The sequence below is a fragment of the Aricia agestis genome, chromosome 6 (assembly GCF_905147365.1).
Source record: "Aricia agestis chromosome 6, ilAriAges1.1, whole genome shotgun sequence".
Taxonomy (NCBI): domain Eukaryota; kingdom Metazoa; phylum Arthropoda; class Insecta; order Lepidoptera; family Lycaenidae; genus Aricia; species Aricia agestis.
In genome coordinates this window covers 8,819,219-8,845,095 of record NC_056411.1, presented here as the reverse complement: position 1 = coordinate 8,845,095, position 25,877 = coordinate 8,819,219, and the positions used below count along the sequence as shown (strand labels likewise).

The 25,877-nt window shown below is 37.9% G+C and overlaps 1 protein-coding gene and 1 long non-coding RNA gene across 3 annotated transcripts; one reads left to right on the top strand and one right to left on the bottom strand.

Annotated features, from left to right (window-relative positions):
* The first annotated feature begins 1,803 nt into the window (after positions 1–1,803).
* LOC121728009 lies at positions 1,804–18,393 on the top strand. Its single transcript, XR_006035757.1, has 3 exons — positions 1,804–1,814; positions 4,066–4,075; positions 18,135–18,393. It is a non-coding gene; the product is annotated as an uncharacterized LOC121728009 (long non-coding RNA).
* On the bottom strand, positions 2,862–20,090 carry LOC121728008 (aldo-keto reductase AKR2E4-like). 2 transcript variants are annotated; one of them, XM_042116097.1, is made up of 6 exons: positions 19,957–20,090; positions 19,186–19,359; positions 18,969–19,085; positions 15,060–15,227; positions 8,690–8,893; positions 2,862–3,066 (listed from the first exon to the last, which is right to left on the bottom strand). In XM_042116097.1, exons 1-6 carry the CDS (start codon positions 20,032–20,034, stop codon positions 2,884–2,886), a joined length of 924 nt encoding a protein of 307 aa, XP_041972031.1. In that variant the 5' UTR covers positions 20,035–20,090; the 3' UTR covers positions 2,862–2,883. The 2 variants fall into 2 exon arrangements, with proteins under 2 accessions (XP_041972031.1, XP_041972032.1); XM_042116098.1 differs by lacking the exon at positions 19,186–19,359 and having other exon boundaries at positions 19,957–20,072.
* Positions 20,091–25,877: the final 5,787 nt, after the last annotated feature.

Sequence of the window (25,877 nt, the reverse complement as noted above, 5' to 3'; positions counted from 1 at the left end):
TAATACCGAACGAACGTAAGTAGGTGTTACAAATTAGTATATTTTAGTAGTTAGGTGTAATGAGGTATAGGTAGTGCTCTTGTATGGGATACCCTTAATGGGTACATTAAATATTTGGTACTGATATCTGTGTGACTATTATTGTAACAATTTTACTATCATATATTACAGCTGATGTAGTCATTGAAACTGTGGGAATACTATAATAAAATTATTTCTGTACAAACTGTAACTTGTAAGATAAGTAGTGACAACATCGAATTTTGGAACCATATTTTTTATATTGTTATTTGTACGAGACTTTTTAAATTCATGTGTTTTATATGCAGGGTCCTCTTCTATTGTGATTTTATTTTAATCTAACATGATTAATATTTTTATTTATATTTATTTTAATTTTTTTATGACATATTTTATATCTATTATATTCTGTGTAAAAGTTTTAACTACATTATATAATTGCTTTCGATTAATATTATAAATAATAATTATAATCTACTTAAAACGTACGAGGTTTTGTGACTTGTTAAAATGAATATAAGGGTGCATTCAGACTCCAGGTTATAGTGAACGTGACGATTCAAAGGATGGAACACATCCATCCATGGGAAATAACCATTGACCTGTCATAGCCACGACTTCCATCTAATCTGGACCTACCTTGATGTGTAAAAAGTGCAGTACACTAGGTACAGTTTAAATTGCGAAAAGTAATATTGTTGTTAACTAATATTGTTATTAAAAATTAATGTTAATGATTGTATGTACTGTTTTCGGCCTAGTTTGCTACCACTTGCGTAATGAAGACAACTGACAATATTTATTCTGATAACAATGATTTTTTATACGATAACAATTTAGATGAATCTCTGAAAAACTGATATGTCACATGACCCAACAGTTATTGCTTTCTAATGTAGTAGTATGATAACGAATATGTTTTGTTTTTCCTATGAGGATAAAGATATTTTGAAGTTCATTTATCAAAGCTATTCACTTACCTACTTAATACCTCGATCATGGGAATCATAGACAGAATATATTTTCAATTGTTATGTTGGAGTTGATGGGATAAGTAGAGCTTAGTAAGAAGTAAATGATAGTTGCTTGCTTACTGAAAAGTATAATATAATTAATATTGCATTTTCTACCTTTGTAGGATCTCCCAAAAGTACTATATTATGCGTAACTAATATCCTAGAAATATAGTATCAATCATGATCGGACAATTTTTTTTTATAATTTATTTCTTTTCATTTATGAGACCATGGCATTCCGGCGAAATAACTATTATATAATTTATTCACTTTAAATTGTTACATGGTATATTTACTAATTTTATTTTAATATTGACTTTTGTTATTTATTTGTTTTCTTCAAAATAAATTCTCAAACAATATAAAAACTGTTTTTTTTTTTATTTTTTAAATGTATCTGTTCTGATTTTACTACAACAAACACTTTGTTACTTTAATTTTGTAGGATGGTATATTTTTCGCATTTCCTTAAATTTTTTATTTGTTATAAATTATTATTAGAATGATATTGAAAACTAAATAAAAAAGATTCTTACTAACAAATAACATTATATTAAAGTAGTATAAAAATATAATTGTCAATATAAATTACTTCATTTGAAACTTTTAATTCACAATAGGCACTTTGTACTATTACTAAAAATATTTGTATCATTTATGCTAATCCATGTTGCCGTCCTTTTCTTATTGACAGATAATGATACCTACATGGATTAGTGTGTAGAGTTCATTTTTTTTAATCCCCGACAAAAAAGAGGGGTGTTATAAGTTTGACGTGTCTGTCTGTCTGTTTGTGTGTGTATCTGTCCGTGGCATCGTAGCATCCAAAAGGGTGAACCGATTTTGATCTAGTTTTTTTTGTTTGAAAGCTGACATGATCGAGAGTGTTCTTAGATATAATTCATCATCATCAGCCTGTTTAGTGCTGAACAATCAGGGTTTATCTGGTTCATGGCAACTTGTAGTCGTTTGATAGGTTTTATATTTCATTCTAGTTCGTGACATTTGTGCATATACAATATACGTATACACATAATAATGGAAAGTTGACCTGGTGCTGCAGCATCACCTGGTAAACAATAGGATATCCAACTCCTCGCCAACTTAGAGCAGAGGTTTCGTGTTTGGGCTTATTTTAATTGCGACAACCAGTAAAAAGTAGATAAACAGTAAATATTTACATGCTGCTGCTGCAGCATCACCTAGATTTTATAGGAACTGAGCTTCGTATGAACCCAAAGTGGAGGTTTCATGTTTGGGCTCATATTAACGGCCTCATTGAAAAGGACATTGATAGAATATGGTAATTATGAGAATATGAGTGTGTTGATAGGAATTATTCTGCACTATTTAAACCGACACAAGTTTAAAAAGTATGAAATAAAATTAAATTAAGAAATTTAAAAAAAACCCCCGCCAAATAACTTTAAAAAGTAATGAAATAATATTAACTGCCTTTAAGTTCAAATAATTCCTAACTTGTGTAAAGTAACATTTTAGTCTATAATGGTTGTTAAGGTGTGTCGGGGGACCGCTTATGTAGATGTTTGATTTCACATAACAAGTTCAATTCACAGCGAACTGAATAGAGATAATCAGCGAGTTGGCGGTTGTAGGTTGTAGTTCACTTGGCGGTCCCCCGACACACCTTGACAACAATTATGAACTAAAATATTACTTTACACAAGTTAGGAATTATTTGAACTTAAAGGCAGTTAATATTATTTCATTACTTTTTAAAGTTATTTGGCGGGGTTTTTTTAATTTCTTAATTTAATTTTATTAATTTTAAAGTAGACCCTTACAACATATAGTAATAAATTATAACTTGTGACCTATTTAATCACTAATGGAATGGAAAGTAAGTATATTTTTCAAACTGGGTTGCTGGCACGCAACGGAGATTCAAGTTGAAGTTATCAACCACAGTCATCTCGTCTTCTGTCAGTTGAAAGTCAAAAAGATTGATGTTGTCTTGTATCCTTGATCTGGTAAAAGACTTTGGTACCACTGGTATTCCTCTTTGAACCTGTAATATAGAAATAATTTATCAATATAATAAATATTTTTTTACACTTAAAATTATTGTCCATGGCCTAATGTAAGATGTTTTGGGTTATTATAGTACGGGAGCCCTAGAACAAATATTTTTTTGATTACTATCAAGCAAAATCTTTGTGAGTAGCTTTATTTTGATAAGACGAACAACATTTTTAACCCCCGACAAAAAAGAGGGGTGTTATATGTTTGACGTGTCTGTCTGTGTCTGCCTGTCTGTCTGTCTGTCTGTCCGTCCGTCCGTCCGTCCGTCCGTCCGTCCGTCCGTCCGTCCGTCCGTCCGTCCGTCCGTCCGTCCGTCTGTCTGTCTGTCTGTCTGTCTGTCTGTCATGTCATGTGGCATCGTAGCATCCAAACGAGTAGACCGATTTTGATCTAGTTTTTTTTTGTTTGAAAGCTGACTTAACTGAGAGTGTTCTTAGCTATAGTTCATCATCATCAGCCTGCTCCGCGCTGAAAAATCGCGGTTCATCTGGTTCGTGAAGGGCCGATTAGCAACTTGCAGTCGTTTGGTGGGCTTTATTGCATTCTAGTTCGTGACATTTATGAATATTTACACATTAATGGAAAGTTGACCTGGTGCTGCAGCATCACCTGGTAATCAATAGGATACCCAACTCCTCACCAACTTAGAGCAATGGTTTCGTGTTTGGGCTCATTTTAATTGCGACAACTAGTAAGACGTAGATAACCAATAAATTTTTGCATGCTGCTGCTGCAGCATCACCTGGATTCTATAGGAGCCGAGCTCCATATTATGAACCCAAAGTGGAGGTTTCATGTTTTGACGGCCTCATCCAAAAGGACACTCCTAGACGGTGTTCATTGGGATTTGGGATATAGTACTATAATCCTGTTAAAAATTAAATTAAGAAATTTAAAAAAAAAACCCCGCCAAACAACTTTAAAAAGTAATGAAATAATATAATATTTTACTGACTTTAAGTTTAAATAATTCCTAAGTGTAAAGTGATATTTTAGTCCATAATTGTTGTCAAGGTGTGCCGGGGGACCGCTAAATATGTAGATGTTTGATTTCACATAACATAGTTTAAGGGTCAGTTCACAGCGAACCAAAACGAGAAAATCAGTGATATGGCGATACAAAATGCAAAAGACACTGTTAGCGGTCCCCCGACACACCGTGACAACAATTATGGACTAAAATATCACTTTACACTTAGGAATTATTTAAACTTAAAGTCAGTAAAATATTATATTATTTCATTACTTTTTAAAGTTGTTTGGTTTTTTTTAATTTTTTAATTTAATTTTATCTGCAAAAAATCTTGAAAGTGGTAGCAAACAGAAATAGTAAGGATTTCATTCTTTGACTTGATGGTCCTAAAATATGGATTGTTATATTTGTAGGACAATGTTATATTACGGGAGGTCACGACATTTTTGGTAACGATATCCAAAATGACTTACATTGCATTGACAAGATAAAGAACAACTCTCTAATGCCAAATATGTCGGTCTGCCTGCGTAAAGTAGTTGCGTTCTCAGTATAGGGCGCCTGAAAACCCAGTTATCATGACCAAGAAAAATGATAAGGTAAATGGCTGAGTAAGATATAATAAGTAAGTACTAGTTGTTCTCATATCAGTAGCGTAAAAACTGACCAAATATTCGGTTGCGTTATGAAGCAACGAGCGTTCAAACGTGACTTATTGTGACCAAAAAAAATGATCAGGTAAATGGCTGAAAATTACAAATCGTAAACTGTCAGTACGTACTAGCTTATTGGCACCAAAACTGACCAAATATTTGGTTGCAATTCATAGTTATCGGCGACCTATGTCTGAAGCCTGAACGTATATTCTTTAAGTAGGTATTTTACTAGTGACGTGCTTGGTTTAAAAACGAAAAACACACGCTTTTATGACCGGTGAGGAAACTTTCCATCGATGATTAAAATATCTAATCTTATATCTTTAAACGAGCAATTCTTGTGTTTTTTTTCTACATGCATATGAATATTCATATGCATGTAGTAAAAAACGGTTATTTTAATATTACAAACAGACACTCCAATTTTATTTATAATTATGTATAGATATAGATGTATAGATTTCCGCGCGGCTTCGCTTGCGTAATTTAGGAATTACACACAACCGCACATTTTTCCGCCAAAAATAGCCTAGGTCCCTTCACGTGGTCTATTCTTCATGTTTGCCAAATAACATAAAAAATTGATCCAGTAGTTCATAAGATAATAAGCAATTACATATATTTTCCCCCGTTTTTTCCACATTTTCCTCTATTTCTTCGCTTTTATTAGTTTTAGCGTGATAAAATATAGCCTATAACCTTCCTCGATAAATAGGCTATCTAACACTGAAAGAATTTTTCAAATCGGACCAGTAGTTCCTGAGAATAGCGCGTTCAAATAAGCCCTTTCAAATAATTTCCCCCCGTTTTTTTTCACATTTTCCTCTATTTCTTCGCTTTTATCAGTCTTAGCGTGATAAAATATAGCCTATAGTCTTTCTCGATAAATGGGATATCTAATACTGAAAGAATTTTTCAAATCGGACCAGTAGTTCCTGGGATTAGCGCGTTCAAATAAGCCCTTTCATATAATTTCCCACATTTTCCTCTATTTCTAGGCTCCTATAAATTTTAGCGTTATAAAATATAGCCTATAGCCTTTCTCGATAAATGGCCTATCTAACACTGAAAGAATTTTTCAAATCGGACCAGAAGTTCCTGAGATTAGCGCGTTCAAATAAGCCGTTTCATATAATTTCCCCCGTTTTTACCACATTTTCCTCTATTTCTTCGCTCCTATTAGTCTTAGCGTGATAAAATATAGCCTATAGCCTTCCTCGATAAATGGACTATCCAACAGTAAAAGAATTTTTCAAATCGGACCAGTAGTTCCTGAGATTAGTGCGTTCAAACAAACAAACAAACAAACTCTGCAGAATTATAATATTAAGTATAGATTACCTCGTCACGCCCACACCGCTGAACCGATTTTTCCGGAATTTGGTATGGAGATACTTTGAGTCCCTGAAAAGGACATAGGATCCTTTTTTATCCCGGAAAAATGTACGGTTCCCAGGTGTCAAATAAAATGATTTCTGCTTATACCGCTACAATGGATTTTGATGATATTTGGTATGCAGATATAGATACGTTATGTCTCGGGAAAAGACAGAGAGTTCCCGCTTCTTCTTCCCTTCCCGCACTTCCCACAGAGAGCTCTTATGTATTGCGCACACACTTGGGCACTATGATATTACTCCTGCGTAACTGGCCTGGTTTTATTGAAACCGGCCACCGCCACCGAAACCGGTGTGGGAGTTTTTAGGGTTCCGCAGCCAAATGGCAAAAAACAGAACCCTTATAGATTCGTCATGTCTGTCTGTCTGTCTGTCACAGCCACTTTTCTCCGAAACCATAAGAGCTATACTATTGAAACTTGGTAAGTAGATGTGGTCTGTAAACCGCATTCAGATTTTGATACAAAAATTGAAAAATTATTAAAAATTTTAGGGATTCCCCTAGGTACAACTGAAACAAAAAAAAAATTGTCTAACCTATTCGTGTGGGGAATATATGGATAGGTCTTCAAAAATCATATTGAGGTTTCTTAAATAATTTCTTTGTAACCTGAATAGTTTGCGAGAGAGACTCTTCCAATGTGGTAAAATGTGTATCTAACTTCTAAAGTAGGGGCACGATAATTCTAAAAAAAATATATGATGTTCATTACTATAAAAACTACCAACGAAAATTGGTTTGAACGAGATCTAGTAAGTAGTTTTTTTTATACGTCATAAATGGTAAACCTTAATTTACCTTTCATTAAATCAACTGAAATATAAAAATAAATCAAAAACCTTTTTATTTCATAGAAATTAAGAGGATTCCACACCGCCGTTTTTCCATACAAACGCTGTCCCCTGTTTCCTCCCTGGATAATGCCGGTAGAGTTATGATTTTTTTCCTGAATATCTATGGCCACTATAAGCATGTCCCTATGTTTTCTTTTGTTTCATAATTTAATTATTAAAAAAGATAAGAACGTCCAAAAACCCAAAAAAATGGCCAGATTTTCCTCTGTGTTCAAACACCCAGAAAACAAAACTGGCTAGAATATATAAAAAAAAAAAACATAGGAACACACCTCAAACCTTGCTTTAATTCTTAATGAAAAAATACTTAAATCGGTTAAGTTTTGGAGAAGGAATCAGCGGACAACGAATCGAAGTTTTTCTGTTCTTTTATTAGAACTTTTCTCGTGTTGTCTCTATCGCGCTCTGCGGTGGGAGACTTGAGATTGGTGAGACAGCAATACATTTTTAAATACCTATTTTCAATTTCTCTCGCCCCTGGTGTATCCTCTTAACCTTATTCCTGCTGCGGAACCCTTTATGGGCGAATCCAACTCGCACTTGGCCTGTTTTTATTTATTATAATTACCATCATTGGACATATTTGGGCATAATTATTGAAATACTCGTTAGTCTAAATAAATTATTAATCTTATTGCAAAATAAAATTAGAATACATTTTATACATATTATTAACTAATTAACTTACGGGTAATTTCAGATGCACAACAATTACTTCATCAATCTGATTAAAATTACTAATTACTTTTTGCCCAACTTTGCACGTGATAAACTAATTATTTCTACACTAACTAAATTTAATCAAAATCGGTTCAGCAGTTTAAACGCAAATTAATAGAAAACGGAACATTTTCCATGATAATAAATATTATAATAATAAATATAGCCTATGTCCTTCTCCAAAACCTTACGTAATATTTACATGTACTCTATATCGATATCATAAGCCAAATTTATTTTTGTTGACTGCGCGGGAACCGTACATTTTCCGGGAAAAAAGTATCTAATGTCATTTTAATTGATTCAAAGTATCTGCATACAAAATTTTATCAAAATCGGTTCAGCGGTTTAAGCGCAAATGATTTTAGAAACATAGTACATAAATGCTATATACAAAACCTCACTAAGAGGAATAAGCATTAACCATTTATGTACTCTAGAATATGCTACAGTTGGTTTTCAAAAAAATGGATTTCACTGTCGTAAACCTTATGTTATAAAGAACAAAACTGCATTATTAACTCAAAACCCGATTTTATGTGGAATGAAACACTAATGCTTAACAGCAGCCAAATGTCGTGACCTCCTAATCTATTACTCTTAAATTAGATAACTATTAACCTATCAATATAGAAAAATCAGCTTGTTAGGGTTCCGTTTTAGGGTTCAGTAGTCAACCAAGTTTTATTGCTTATAGAAACGTATAACGGAACCCTAACGAGCTGCTTTTTTGTATATTGATAGATTATTAGTTATATAATTTAAAAGTAACATTGTCCTACAAATAAAACAGTCCATATATTTATAGGGCCATAAATTCAAAGTATGAAATCCTTTCTATCTCTGTTGTAGCTAACAGAGATAGAAAGGATTTCATACTTTCGAGATTTTTCGCAAATAAAAATGTTGTTCGTCTTATCAAAATGAGTAGCTTACTCACAAAAAATTTGCTTGATAGTAATAAAAAAAAATGTTTTAGGGCTCCCATACTATTTTATGTTTACTTACCAAGTACCTAAGCCCTATCTGTGCTAAGCTTTTTCCGTGTTTTTCCGCTATTGCTTTTATTTTTGGATCATTCTTTATGCTGGCATATTTCTCAAACTCGGGTCTGGCTTCTGATATAAGTCCCAATGGAGTATAAGCCACAGATACCACAGATTGACTCTTACAAAAGTCCACCAGCTCATATTGTGTCATTGTTGGACTTATCTGAAAATATAATAATTATTATATTATATAATAATTATTGCTCCAAAATTCATTTATCGCGCGGGAACCGTACATTTTTCCGGGATAAAAAGAATTTTGTATTCACACATTTACATATTTTATATTAGTATATATGATTAGTATGGACATTACTCCCTTAATTGAATATTTGCACAACATTGGATTTTTTTTTATTAAATAAGGGGGCAAACGAGCAAACGGGTCACCTGATGGTAAGCAACTACCGTCGCCCATGGACACTCGCAACATCAGAAGAGCTGCAGGTGCGTTGCCGGCCTTTTAACATCGGGAATACGCTCTTTTCTTGAAGGTTTGCAGGTCGAATAGGTCTGGAAATACTGCTGGTGGCAGATCGTTCCAGAGTTTTACAGTGCGCGGCAATTACGCGAAAAACGCACTGTGGAAGACTGCCACTCATCAAGGTGATGAGGATGGTATGTTTTTCGCGTGGGACGATGGCGAAAAGTTGCAGGTGATATGATTCCGAACAATTCCTCAGAGCACTCCCCGTGATACAACCGATAGAGGATGCAGAGTGAAGCTATATCTCGGCGTAATTCCAAGGGGTCCAAGCTGTTTGAAACACTATGGCAGTCAACAATTTGAGCGGCCCTTCGTTGGATACGATCCAGAGGGAGCAGTTGGTATTTTGGCGCCCCTGCCCAGAGGTGAGAACAATATTCCATGAGGCCGAACCTGCGCCTTGTAGAGTTGTAGGCGTTGGTCCGGACTGAAATACTTTCTCGCTCTGTTAAGAACACCAAGCTTCTTCGAGGCTAATTTGGCCTTACCCTCTAGATGATATCGGAACTGGACTTCGCTCGATATGTTGACGCCAAGTATCTCAATGCTAGGGGAGATGGTTAAAGATGTGCTCTCAAAACGAGGATATACGACCATTGGTGACTTTTTAGTGGTGAACGCGCAGACTTGTGTCTTGGCGGGGCTGAATTGGACCAAGTTACGTCTACCCCATTCAGAGACCTTCTCCAATGAATTTTCCACCTTAGACACAAGTTCGTTTCGACTCTCAGTGACATTTTGCCGAGAAATATTGGGAGAGCCGGTATATACAGCATCACCTGTACTATCATCCGCATAGCAATGAATGCCGTCGGTCTGTAACATGTCATTGATATGCAGTATGAATAGAGTAGGCGATAGCACACAGCCCTGAGGGACACCAGCTTCAACAGACTGAGTTTCCGAGCATTCGCCGTCAACTACGACCTTTAAGCTTCTGTCTGCTAAGAATCTAGTGACCCACTTACATAATTTCTCGGGCAGCCCGTGTGATGGAAGCTTTGATAGCAGCGCTTCATGCCAAACCCGATCAAAGGCCTTCGCAATGTCCAAACTAACAGCCAATGCCTCTCCCTTCGACTCAATTGCCTGAGCCCAACGATGAGTCAGGTACGCCAAGAGATCACCAGCCGAGCGACCCTTACGGAACCCGTATTGTTTGTCGCTTAGTTATCCCTGGCCGTCCAAGTATCGAAGAAGCTGGCTATTGAAAATGGATTCCATTATCTTCGAGAAGAGAGAGGTTATAGCGATTGGTCTGTAGTTGGAAGGATTTGAGCGATCACCTTTTTTGGGGATCGGGTGCACCAAGGCTGTCTTCCAGGAAGCCGGGACGATGCCAGTGGAATAGGAGAGCCAAAAAAGACGCGTCAAGACCGGAGCCAACTCTGGAGCACACTTTTTCAACACAATAGTCGGGATTCCGTCAGGCCCACTCGACTTTTGGATATCAAGGGAACGGAGAGATTTTCGCACTGAGCGCTGATGAAACCGAATATCCGACATGATGCTCGTGCATCGTGGTATGGTCGGCGGTTTCTGCCCCCCGTCATCCAGGGTCGAGTTTGACGCAAAGAGCTTGCCCAAAAGATCGGCTTTGTCTTTTGCGTCCTGGGCCAACGATCCATTTCCTACGTGTAGGGACGGTAGGGTTGGCTTGCAGAAATTTCCTTCAATAGCTTTGGCCAGAGACCAGAATGCACGGGTTCCCGAGGGGAGGCGCTCAAGTCTCTTGCCAATTCTATTGACGTGCTGTTGCTTTGCCCGAGTAATCCCTTTCTTGAGGGACCTAGAGGCAAGGTTGTACTCCTTTTTATATGTGCTGGTATTTAAATCCCGAGCAGACACTGCGTTGGCCCAGGATTGGTAAGCCTCCTGCTTCCGACGAGAAGCTTTTTTGGGGGATGAACCAAACCATGGACGAAATCTGCCGCCAGTTGGCACAACAGAGAACGGAATGAAAAGTTCCATCCCCTGCATCACCACATCGGCAACAGAGTTGGCAGTGTTGTCGGCATCATCCGGCGAGAAGCACACGTGCCCCCAAGGATAGGATGCAAAAAACGACCGCATCCAATCCCAGTCTGCCGACTTGTAGTGCCACACACGACGGTATTTAACAGCACGCTGTCTTAACACCGTCGTAATTGGCACAGAACTCCTAACAAGGCAATGATCCGATGAACCAAGAGGTGCGGTTACGGATATTTGGTAGCCGTCAGGATTTGAAGTCAGCAGGAGGTCCAACAAGGAAAGATTCTGACCATCCACATCTGGGATTCGCGTAGGCGTAGTAACCAGTTGTGTCAAGTCGTTCGCAAGGGCAAAGTTGCAGACCAGACCTCCCCGCATGATCAGTTTTACTGGAATTAAGCCAGTCGGCGTGGTGGGCATTAAAGTCGCCAAGTATTATGATCTCTGCGGAAGGGATCCGCTGCTGCACAAAATCTGAAGCAGCTTGCAGGTGCTCCAAGAGTCGGTCCGTCTCGGGGTCACCACTATGGGGCCTATATAGGCACGCATAGACGCGAGGGTGGTCGTCGCAATCTATGCGGAGCCATAAGGTTGACAGGTCCATGACCTCAAGATTGCTGAGGCGGCGAGAGCTGATATCATCTCTGATATACACACACACTCCAGTTTTGGGTAGAAAGGAGTGCTCGAAATAATACCCTGGGTGGGAAAGGTATGATATGTCACTCGGAGATGATATCTGCGTCTCGGTTAAAAAGAGCAAAGCCGGCTTTGCCGTCTCAAGGTGGTAATGGACGGCATTAAGGTTGGAGTGTAATCCCCTGATATTACAAAAGTCCACGTTTAATATCAAGGGGGGTGCCTTGGTGTGTTTGCTCTTGCCCCGAGCAGATTGGAGTGCAGTTTTGCCCTCCCCAGAATACGAGGGGCAGCCTGGACGTCCATGGTCAGTTCCAGGGGTTCCTGAGCATGGACGTCCAGAGAGGGATTCTCCAACGCAGTTGGTAACCTCCTGGGGTAACAAATTGTTTTTCAACTGCGGCATTTCTAGGGGGGTAGGGGATAACACAGCGCAAGCGCTGTTTCACGCCGGTTTTCTGTGAGGCCGTGGTATTTCTCCGGTCTAGCCGGCCCATTCGTGCCGAAGCATGGCTCTCCCACGGACAAAATACGGATAAGCTATATATAGTCACTTGACATATTAAAACTATCTCATACATATCACAATGTGTCGCTTTTTATTTTCTATTGCATTGCATAGATAAATTTGGTATGGAAATACTTTATACTTTAGAGTCCCAGGATAGCGCATAGAATAGTTTACCCATACCCAGGTATAGTTCCTGCACAGCGATCAAATTTCGGTGCAACATTAAGAGCGGGCTGTAAATTTTTGCTGTGTTTTCTAATAAGTATTACCATCCCGGAAGACGATTGACTTAAATGAAATTGAGATTTATTTAATCACTAGCTGTTGCCCGCGACTTCGTCCGCGTGGACTTCAGTTTATAGCGCGCGATGTCAACAAAATTGGTGTCAAAAGCTTTTATAAAAAAACCCTGGTACCCCTTAAATCAATACAGCTGTGCAGTGTGCAAACAATAAGTACTTCATTTTTGTATGTTAAACTTTATATACCTATTATGCCAAATTTTAAAGCTTATTTAGCCCCCCAATTACACAACTTTACCCATAAACTATTTATCATTGATAGGTTTAGCCCCAATTTCACCAACGTCTGTTAGTGTTAACAGCTTGTTAAAATATCCTGTCTTCTCTTTCATTCATATGAAAAACGAAACAGCTAACGTGATACTAATTCGAGCATTAACTTAAACAGTCGTTGGTGAAATTTGGTCTTAAGGTTACGTCACTGCCTGCACAGATAAAGTACTGAGTTATTTAATACCGTAGAATAGATATAACAATCGAAAAAAATCGAGACTTAAATGTAAGATGATACCACCTCTTATAGAAAGACTTTTGAGCAAGCGTCAGCGCGATGTAGAAGACGCACGGCGCCATCTATTATGAATTTTTTGAACAAATTTACGACCCTTACAACCCTTTTTTCCAGTAAAAAAGTAGCCTATGTCCTTTCTCAGGCTTTAGACTATCAGTATACAAAATTTCATTACAATCGGTTCGGTAGTTTTGGCGTTTGGCGTGAAAGCGAGACTGACAGACAGACAGACAGACAGAGATACTTTCGCATTCATAATATTAGTACAGATTATGTGCACACTGCACAGCTGTTTTTGGGTATTTTGATTAATTAAGGGCCGCGCTACACCGGAATGGCAGCGGCGAGGCGAGCACTTTCAGCGCTGCCATTCCGGTGTAGCGCGCTGCGCGGCCCTAAGAGGGGTACCACTTACCAGGGTTTTAAAAAGTTTTTAAATTTGACACAAATTTTGTTGACACCGCGCGCTATAAACTAAAGTCCACGCGGACGAAGTCGCGGGCAACAGCTAGTTATGAATAAAAACAATAATATATAATAAAGTAGGTATGATTAGTTCTGTTATAATAATGAAGTAAAAAATAAAGCGCCATCTGTTTTCATATATTAGAATTAAAATGTAAAAATATTTTCTGGATGGAATATAGGCCAACACAACACACTCGAACTCCTTAGAAATGCAGTAGGAGTTCTATAAGATAAGATAGATTGATTATTATTATAGCAAGTGATAATATTATTAAACATAATATTCTAACGTATTAAAAACTATAAACAAAAACATAATAACTAATAAGTATGATTAGTTCTATGTTACAACGAAGTAAAAAAAAAAGCGCCATCTGTTGAATCGTATTAGAACTAAAATGTTCATTGCATCGCGTCGATATATTTCTGGATTTTTTATAATATTATACATAAAATATATTTAAGATTTTTGAAATATTATTTTAATACACATCCAAGACCCAGGAACATTGAAAACTTTTTGTTCCGCCTGCGGGACTCGAACCCAGGACCCCCGGGATGAGCGCTGGCCACGCGCAATGCGAAGTAATTTTCATCGATATTTTCATGGAAATAAGATATTTTCCCACATCAAAATGTAGCCTATGTCCTTTCTCAGACTCTAGAATAACTGTGTACAAAATTTCATTGCAATCGGTTCAGTAGTTTTGGCGTGAAAGCGAGACAGACAGACAGACAGACAGACAGACAGACAGACAGACAGAGATACTTTCGCATTTATAATATTAGTATAGATTGTATATTTATCCGATCTTTGCTTAACGTAAAACACGCAATTCACTTATTTTCACTCGATAGTTATATTTTTCGAAATTATGAATCTCTGGGCTTTTCAACAAATATCTGTTACACTATTGAGTTACTATCATTAAATAACTTGCACTACTACAATCACTCACTTTATAAAATAATGACTAAAGGAAATATTAGTATTGTATTTAAACAAAAAAATTATCAAAAACATTTTTGGGACTTGCGACCTTTACTTTCGTGCTATAAATATGGGAACCGTTGTTACGCAATATTGTTCACTATTAGCTGCAGCGCAAATCACAATGCCCGGGGGCACGATTCTGGAATGTATGGTGTGTAGACGGGGCTAGCGTGCTTTGATATTTCTGACAGCCCGCTCTTAATGTTGCAGACAACATCAATTAAACAAATACAAATAATTTATTTCCAGAAAAATACAATAGTCAATATACAACTTCAGATTAAGAAAAATCCCCACACTAGGCATAGCCTGTCCTGTGGGGCCAGTAGGAACATTCTCGTGAAATTTTATAACTTTTACACTTAAGATAATTATTAAAACGTTTACAACATCATGCTCCTATATCATCATTTAGTAAAGAATAATAGAAATTCCTGAGTCACCTCAAACTGATTAACAGTGGGTTTAATAGAAGCATGCTGCAATAACCTCTGCAACTGCTCTTTGTTGAAGTTCGACACTCCTATTGACTTGGCAAGACCCAGTTTCACTGTCTCTTCCATTCCCTTCCATGTTTCTAGATAGTCTATTGCAGTATCCTCACCCTTATCCTGTAATGAATTATAAAACAAACAAGTTTACCTTCTTTTTTTATTTTATTTTAAAGGAAAACTTACAGCTAGTACAAAGGTAGGATTCAAAAGTAACATACAAATGCCAATTAAAAGTTTTCGTGACTAGGTATTTGTTTAGGTTGTACATAAATTTGGTTGACGTCAAATTGACGCACTGTGATGAATATAATATATAAAAAAGAGACAACAATAAAAATGAAAGCCTATCCTTGGATCGTCTGTATCAGTAATGTGCAAATTATTCTCATAGACTAAATTTGCTTGTATCAGTAGTATTAAAGAAATGGTCTGTTGACACTTTTCTGAGACTTCTAATATTAGTATTAAATAGATCTACGTCGGTACTTTGAGCTGTATTGTACGCTTTGCTAGCTCGCACGATGTACGCATTTGCCGGTAGGTGGTAGGGGCATATGGAACGTGTAGGAGTTGGCGTCTTCTGAGCGAGCCGGCGGGTATTTTGAGCTCAAATTTAATGACTAGTTCCGAGCAATCAATTGAACTACTGAATATTTTGAAGAGCAACGACAAGTCGGCAATGTTTCTTCGTTCGGCGAGAGGCAGGATGTGAAATTTTTTGCATCTTTCGATTTAGTTAGGTAGGTGGGTATTTGACTTAAACTGTATGAATTTTAAAAACTTTTTAAAATTCTTATGATATATATTGAAATAAATCGACTTCGATATAAACCGACGACCTCTGTGGCTCAGTTGGTGGGCTGTTGGTAACGGAATCCGAGGTCGCGGGTTCGAATCCTGCCGACGGAACAAAAAAGTTTTCAAAGTTCCTGGGCCATGGATGTGTATTAAATATGTGTATCATATAATCATCATCATCAGCCTATTGCCGTCCACTGCTGAACGTAGGCCTCCCCTAATGAGCGCCAACCATCCCGATCTTGGGCAGCCCTCATCCATCCGCTGCCAGCCACTTTCTTTAAATCGTTGGTCCACCGTGCTGCGGGACGTCCTACACTACGTTTGCCTAAGTGTGGTCTCCACTTTAACACTTGTCTGCACTCTGCTCCATATTCTACCGTCTTCCCGTCTGCAGACATGACCAGCCCATCTCCACTTCAGCATGCTAATTCTATGAGCGATGTCAGTGACTTTATTTGTCTGGCGAATGACTATATTAGGAATTTTGTCCACGAGAGATACTCCTAACATAGCTCTTTCCATAGCACGCTGAGCAGTGAGCAACCTTAAACTTGTGAACTAGTCCTGCGGTGAGTGTCCACGTTTCGGGTCCGTATGTCATTACCGGTACAACGCATTGATTAAAAACCCTGGAGTTAAGGTATAGTGGGATCGACGATTCAAAGATATTTCGGAGCTTCCCAAATGCAGCCTAGCCTAAGCGTATTCTTCTATTCGCCTCCTTTTCAAAGTTGTGCCGCCCTAGTTGAATTGTATGGCCAAGATAGAAGTATTCTTGCACAACTTCGAGACTAGCGCTATTAACGACGACAGGCCTCGGTAGAACATGTTTATTAAACATAACTTTGGTTTTCTTTAGGTTCATCCCAAATCCCACCCGTCTGGAAAAAGATTCTGACATAATGACTATGTCGTCCGCAAACCGCAAATGTGAGATGTGCTGGCCGTTAATGTTTAGACCCCGTCCGTGCCAATCAAGCTTTTTAAAAAAGGCCTCCATTATGTTATTAAACAGTTTCGGAGAAATAACATCTCCCTGTCTTACTCCTCGGCGTAATTGGATAGAACTTGTGCTCTTTTCTTGCACTTGGAAGGTCATTGTTGCGGCCTTGTACAGACATTTTAATACCTCGACATAGCGGTAGTCTACTAGGCATCTCTGCATGGATTCCAGTACAGTCCAGGTCTCGACGCTATCAAAGGCTTTTTCATAGTCCACATACGCTAAGCAAAGAGGCTGATTATACTCCTCGGTCTTCTCAATAATTTGCCTTAGTGTATGTATGTGGTCCACAGTGCTGTAGCCTTTACGAAACCCGGCCTGCTCCGGTGGCTGAGAGTCGTCGAACTTCTGGGTAAGACGATTCGAGGTAACCCTCGAGAACAGCTTATACACATGTCCATGACTCGGGAGTGAAATGAGGCGATAGTTTTCAAGTCGCATGTTATCGCCTTTTTTTGGAAAATAAAACCACCACACTCCTGCTCCATGCTTCGGGGCCTGTGTGGATGACGGAATTAAAAAGCTTGACAAGCTCCATTAGCACAGGAGTCCCTCCTGCTCTGAGTAGCTCTGTGGTTATTCCGTCATCTCCCAGTGCTTTGTTATTATGAAGCTGACTGAGAGCTATTCTAATCTCACCCATGTCGACATCAGCAAGCTCTTCTGTATAGTGGCGCGTGAGTCTGGCTCGTGGGTCATCCGCATGATGGGTTTGGGATGGGCTTGTTTTTGGTGCGTACAATTCCTTGCGTACCTTTCGACTTCAGCGATGATCTCCGGTTTCAAGGTGACGATATTGCCTTGTGGTATTGTTGGGCTTAGTAAATACTTTCGAGCCTTTATTACGCGCAATGGCTTTCTTGATGGCTTGGGTATTCGCCCGACGAAAGTCACGCCTAATACTCTTTTTAATCTCCCGGTTGAGAACCTGACACTCAGATTGTGTGGCTACGGTATTTTCTCGTCTATTGACTATTCCTCATTAGTTCCCGAGTCTCGCTGGTGAACATAGACTTACGTCCATGGGTCTTCGGGGGAAAGTATTTACGACCCACCTCGCAGATGATACGAGTCAGACTGTTGGCCGCGTGGTCTATGTCCTTTGTGGTTTCCAACGTGGCGAATCGAAAGCTCTCGCAGCCAGCTTAGACCTGGCGCCGTGCAGGTCTTAGAGTTGACCTCACTAAATGTGCTCACTATAAACTGAAGTCTATACGCAGGCTGCCTCTTACCAGTCGGTGATCACTTCCGGTATTAAACCTATTGATCACAGAGACATCTCTGAATATATGACTTTGTCAGAAGCGATAAAGTCAATCTCATTCCTTGTCTCATTATCAGGGCTTTGCCAGGTCCACTTCCTATGGGGCTTTTTGTGGAAGAAGGTGTTCATTAGAAAAAGCCCTTTGGATTCGAGAAAGTTTACTAGCATTTGCCCCCTATGATTTCTGCACCCAAGGCCAAAGGGGCCGATTTCAGACTTGCAATGGCAAGTGCAGGTGAGTGGGAGTCCAAGAGAATGCTCTTGGACTCCCACTTTAGCATGGAAATCGCCCATTACAACAGTTTAGAAGGTGTTGGAACAAGACATAGCTTTGGCTATGTCTTCATACATAGTTTCGATCTCGTTGTCAATGTGCGGATGTTGCGGCATACACTTGGATTAACTTAAGGTAGTAAAGATCTGTAACATTTAGCACAAGGTATGCCACTCTTGCTGACACACTACCCATTTCTACAATGTTGCCCTGAAGCGATTTGTGAACTATAAAACCAACGCCACCTTGGGATGGTTGATGTCCTTCTAGAAAGTAGAGCAAGTGAATTTTTGGACATTAATTTAATTAAAATTTAAAAAACTGATTGTTGATGAAAACAAAAAAAAAGGACATCACAATATGCTTAATTCCTTAGAAGGCATAATATAGTAACATAATAGAAACAATAATAAGGTGCTATTTTATTTAGCAATTCTAATTTCTAGGTACATATAGAAAAAAGTGAACAAAGAAAAATATTTTGTACTTACTGGATATACTGAAAATTTTACTTACATTAACAGAAACTGGCCAGTGTATAAGGTACAAATCAACATAGTTTAATTGTAGTCTCGCTAGTTGTGATTTAAGAGTAGGGACAACATCATTTTGTGCATGTTTGTCATTCCACAGCTGTAAAACATTAAAAATATTTTTAAAAACAAGGTTAGTTTAAAAAGATAGCATATCTATATTTTCCCTCTTGTTACACTTTAGTAAACCAGTAAAATACCTTAGTTGTTACAAACAGATCTTCTCTTTTAACAATGCCCTCCTTAATTTTATTGGCTATACCAGCACCAACACTTTCCTCATTGTTATAACATGATGCAGTATCAATGTGCCTGTATCCAGCGTCAATGCCCCATTCCACTGCTTGTTGGAACTGTTCCGGTTCAGCCTTACGCTGTAAAACATTGTCGAATATACTTAATATAGCAGAGATAAGACTGGGGTATAGATAATGTGACCAGACATCCCGTTTACGAAGACGTCGCTTCATAATAAATGGTCACGTTAGGACGTATCTATACTCCACTCGGGCTAACTTGTCGCTAGCGGTCATTGACTGCCTGTCAAAAACTTGTCATTTTCCAAGTAAACCGCGATTGACAATGAAGTGTCAGATATTGTTTATTGTGGTTTTATATGGAAAATGACAAGTTTTTGACAGGGAGTCAACGACCGCTAGCGACAAGCTAGCCCGAGTGAAGTATAGATAATAGTTCTCTCTTAGATAAATGATTGGTCTCGCGTGCGCGTCGTAGCGCACGCGCGAGACCAATCATTCATCTAAGAGTTCTCTAATATATTTTTTGGTAAAACATTTATAAATTAGGCAACAGTAATTGTACCTAAGTATAGTATATTCTATTACATATATCGATATGTATCAATCGCCCTCATCAGGAGACATAAGGCTTCGTAAGTCGTAACATATTTTACGAAAATATTTATTTCAATGACAAACTAGAGGTCAAATTAAGGTCTTTTATTAACTTACCGCGTAAGTTCCAAGTCCTACTATGGGGATTTGAAGGCCGTTGTTAAGTTTTAAGGACGGTACAGAATTATTAACCATATTGTTTTATTTATATATTTAAAGTTTTATAAACTATTTCGGTTTTATTTCGGTACTACCGCAAAAAGAATAAATATTTTTGAAAATTTTGAAATCACAAATCGATGTCAATTTAATTTTTTTTGTTGGCTTTTGGCACCACAGAATACAAATTACTCACGGAGTTTGGCACTGACACCGGGGCCCCCGATGTCAGTGCCAAACTCCGTATTATAAATTTATAAGAAGTCTTTGCCAAAACACTCTGATACTGGCAACTCACAAAGGAGCCATTAATAAAAAAGAAGAAGAAATTATAAGAGACATGATACGAATTAATATGTACCGTAAAATGGGGGGAATCGGGTCACTTTCCAAGTTCAACATTGATTTTTATTGACTTTATCTTAAGATTAATAAGAAAAAATTTTATCAATAGAGTTCCGGTGGTTCCTAGTTTTGTTTGCAATACATTACAATTTTAGTTTATTAAATAAAATATACAAAAAGGTCCAAAAACTTACTAGACCCAATTCACCCACAGTCTGGGGTGAAAAGGGACGCATATGGGGTTAATAGACATTTTTGCTAGGGCTGCCACTTTCCTGATGTTTCCAAATAGGTACTACCTACTCAGGTAGGTACCGACTTATATGAAATAATGTTTTTGGCATAGCTGTATAGGTATGAGGTATATATTATACAAGAATTAGTACAACAGATCCAATCAAGCATTATCACATTATTATTATATTTTTATATAAATATTGAGTCACTCTTCTTCGTCGTCTTGTAACTCGTCTGGTGTTGCGACTTGCGTTCCTGATCTTTAAAATTCCCAATTCCTCACGCACTCAGCAAAACACAACGCATGCGTTGTTTCACGCTAGTTTTCTATGAGGTGATGGTATGTGTTCGGTCGAGCCGGTCCATTCGTGCCGAAGCATGGTTTTTCTCCCCTTTAAACAACAAACACCTGTACGAACAATGATGATAAAATAATAATACTAGAATATATCCATCGTGACATATCCATAAAGACCCAATTCACCCATAGGCGTCCCAATTCATCCAAATTAGGTCCCTATTTAACCCATATTCGGCCCAATTTCCCCCACATACGACCCTTTACACCCCGATTTTTTCTTAAAACTACCTTAGTGATAAAAAATTTAAATACTATTTAAAAAAATACTTAAATCCACTTACTTTCTTACTTATTCAATGCCTGAATATCCGCTACAACGGATGCGATATTCACTTTCACACAATTATTCCAAATAAGTAAAGAAAATTAAAAAAATTTTCGGAGCAAATTTCAGACGATTTTGACACAACTCTTTCAAGACCGTTATTTTCATCAAATTCAATGACAGGACGAGCAAATGTTGCCAGAATATAAAAAAAATGTTGTAAGCTTTAAATAAAAAAGCTTACCATAGAGTGTAAAATTAAAATACTATGGGAAATTAGGTTTTCTAAAAAGGTCACACTTTTGACCCAATTCTCCCTGCAGACCCTAGTACCCCCAATTTACGGTACTACGACATATTAATTCCATGCATGATACTTATAACTAGACAGCGCACCCAAAAACAATGTTTTCCTAAAATGAGTTCTATTTCTTTAGTAACACGGTAAGTATTTCCCTCTAAGCGGTAGCTTGCAAAAAGCGGTCTGAGCGAGAGCGTTCCAGCTGGTAGAGTGCGTTTCATCGAATAGTTCCTTTGCCGTCATGTTGGCATTACTGTCTGTCAATAACGTAAACACGGCAGACATGCTCTGCGAGTATTCTTAACTTTTACTGTGATTTCGTGAGAAAGTCATGCCGAAAATATTAAAGAGTGGTGAAAGAATGATGGTGTTAGGAGTGAAAGTGTTTTGTGAACGTGAAAAACGTAACGGGGGCCCAATAAATGTGAATAACTCAGGTTGCCGCCATTTCAGCTTAGTAAAATAGGGTTACCAGTATCAGTTTAATCACCCTGAAATACAGTAAAACTTATGAATACTCGCAGAGCGTGTCTACCGTGTTTACGTTATTAACAGACAGGAATGCCAAAATGATGGCAAAGGAACTATTTGATTAAACGCACTTCTAGTGACGAAAACTACATACATACGTCATGCGAACGAAGTCGCGGTTAAAAGATAGTACTTATACTATTATTATCAGGGCGAGCGAAGCGAGCCCTAGTATATCCCACAACCTGTACATTTTGGAAAAACTATCACGCCTATTGATTTGTGCTTTACGAGGGCTGCTATTTATGTATCCGGAACTGGCCACTTACAAGAACAATATTTAAAAAGTAATTACAACATTTGAAAATAGAACTCTTTGGTTGAAGAATACATTTTGTTTCATGTGACTGTCAATTATTTTTCCATTGTGGCGTCATTTTGAAAATTGCGTGTCTTCATTTGCCATGGATTTAACGCGTGAACATTTTCGTGCAATGATTTACTACGATTTTCGGCGTGGGCTAAATCAACAACAGTGCTTTATTCAACTCACCGCAACTTTTGGAGATGAAGCACCATCAAAAACCACTGTTTATCACTGGTACAGTGAGTTTAATCGTGGGCGGTCTATGGTCACGGATGAAAATAAAGAAGGTCGCCCAAAAACAGCTGTTGTCCCACAAAATATAGATGCTGTGCGGGAACTAATAATGCGTGATCGTCATGTTACATATCGCGAAATAGAGGCGTCCTTAGGCATAAGTATGACGAGCATACATAAGATATTACACGAACATTTGGCTGTAAAAAAAATATGTTCGCGTTGGATTCCGCACAACTTGACAATCGATCAAAAATGGGCTCGTGTCGATTGGTGCAAAAAAATGATAAAAAAATACAACCGTGGTACGTCAAAAGCCGTTTATAATATCTACACAGGTGATGAATCTTGGATCTATGCATATGACCCCGAAAGTAAACAACAGTCAACGGTGTGGGTGTTCCAAGATGAGCCGAAACCAACAAAAGTTACTCGTGCAAAAAGTACTTTGAAGCAAATGGTCGCCTGTTTTTTTGGAATTAATGTACATGTGGCTACAGTGCCATTAAAGAATCGTAAAACGGTTAATTCTGAATGGTATACGACCATTCGTTTACCAGAAGTCTTTGAAGAAATAAGAAAGGACAACCGACAACGCAGAATCATATTACATCACGACAATGCTAGCTGTCACACCTCAGCTGAAACAACTCAGTTTTTGGAGGGTCAAAAGATCGAATTGACTGGTCATCCGCCGTACAGCCCTGATTTGGCACCTAACGATTTCTTTTTATTTCCATACGCGAAGAACAAATTACGTGGTCAACGTTTTTCGAGCCGCGAAGAGGCTGTTGATGCGTTCAAAATGCACGTTTTGGAGATACCTCAATCAGAATGGAAAAAGTGCTATGAAAATTGGTTCCAGCGTATGCAAAAGTGTGTCGATCATCGCGGCGAATATTTTGAAAAGCAATAAAACCATATTAAATGATATATGTTTGTTTCTTTTTTTAATTCCGGATACATAAATAGCAGCCCTCGTAACATAGTAATTTTTATCTACATGTAAATGTGTTATCATCAGTCAGTCAAGGTGTAACGACGCGAGCCCTCACAAAGCTCGGCTTTTAGCTAGTAAATGCGAAAGTGACTTTGTTTGTTTACGCCTTCACGCATAAAGTTCTAAGCGGATCATCATGAAACTTTCATACGTACACGTTGTCTGGGGTATGGAGAAGGACATAGGGTACCTTTCATCCCGGGAAAAAGAACGGTCCCCGAGGGATAGACGTTAACGCAGGATAAGCCGCGGGCGAAAGTTAGAATTATTATATATAACTAGCTGTTGCCCGCGACTTCGTCCGCGTGGACTTCAGTTTATAGCGCGCGATGTCAACAAAATTGGTGTCAAAAGCTTTTATAAAAAAACCCTGGTACCCCTTAAATCAATACAGCTGTGTAGTGTGCACACAATAAGTACTTTATTTTTTATATTAAACTTTATATTTTATGCCAAATTTCAAAGAATATTTAGCCCCCCAATTACACAACTTTACCCATAAACTATTTATCATTGATAGGTTTAGCCCCAATTTCACCAACGTCTGTTAGTGTTAACAGCTTGTTAAAATGTCCTATCTTCCCTTTCATTCATATGAAAAACGAAACAGCTAACGTGATACTAATTCGATCATTAACTTTAACAGTCGTTGGTGAAATTTGGTCTTAAGGTTACGTCACTGCTTGCACAGATAAAGTATTGAGTTATTTAATACCGTAGAATAGATATAACAATCGAAAAAAATCGAGACTTAAATGTAAGATGATACCACGTCTTATAGAAAGACTTTTGAGCAAGCGTCAGCGCGATGTAGAAGACGCACGGCGCCATCTATTATGAATTTTTTGAACAAATTTACGACCCTTACAACCCTTTTTTCCAGTAAAAAGTAGTAGCCTATGTCCTTTCTCAGGCTTTAGACTATCTGTATACAAAATTTCATTACAATCGGTTCGGTAGTTTTGGCGTTTGGCGTGAAAGCGAGACTGACAGACAGACAGAGATACTTTCGCATTTATAATATTAGTATAGATTATGTGCACACTGCACAGCTGTTTTTGGGTATTTTGATTAATTAAGGGCCGCGCTACACCGGAATGGCAGCGGCGAGGCGAGCACTTTCAGCGCTGCCATTCCGGTGTAGCGCGGCCCTAAGAGGGGTACCACTTACCAGGGTTTTAAAAAGTTTTTAAATTTGACACAAATTTTGTTGACACCGCGCGCTATAAACTAAAGTCCACGCGGACGAAGTCGCGGGCAACAGCTAGTATATATATAATATTATTATAATATTATTAAACATCATATTCTAACGTATTAAAAACTATAAACAAAAACATACTAACTAATAAATATGATTAGTTCTGTTACAATAAAGTAAAAAATAAAAAACGCCATCTGTTGAATCGTATTACAACTAAAATGTACATTCCATTGATATATTTCTGGATTTTTTATAATATTATACATAAAATATGTTTAAGATTTTTGAAATTTTATTTTAATACACATCCAAGACCCAGGAAAATTGAAAACTTTTTGTTCCGCCTGCGGGACTCGAACCCAGGACCCCCGGGATGAGCGCTGGCCACGCCGCAATGCGAATTCATTTTCATCGAAATTTTCATGGAAATAAGATATTTTCCCACATCAAAATGTAGCCTATGTCCTTTCTCAGACTCTAGAATAACTGTGTACAAAATTTCGTTGCAATCGGTTCAGTAGTTTTGGCGTGAAAGCAAGACAGACAGACAGACAGACAGACAGACAGACAGACAGAGATACTTTCGCATTTATAATATTAGTATGGATTATAATATTATTAAACATCATATTCTAACGTATTAAAAACTATAAACAAAAACATACTAACTAATAAGTATGATTAGTTCTATGTTACAATAAAGTAAAAAATAAAAAACGCCATCTGTTGAATCGTATTAGAACTAAAATGTACATTCCATTGATATATTTCTGGATTTTTTATAATATTATACATAAAATATGTTTAAGATTTTTGAAATTTTATTTTAATACACATCCAAGACCCAGGAAAATTGAAAACTTTTTGTTCCGCCTGCGGGACTCGAACCCAGGACCCCCGGGATGAGCGCTGGCCACGCCGCAATGCGAATTCATTTTCATCGAAATTTTCATGGAAATAAGATATTTTCCCACATCAAAATGTAGCCTATGTCCTTTCTCAGACTCTAGAATAACTGTATACAAAATTTCATTGCAATCGGTTCAGTAGTTTTGGCGTGAAAGCAAGACAGACAGACAGACAGACAGACAGAC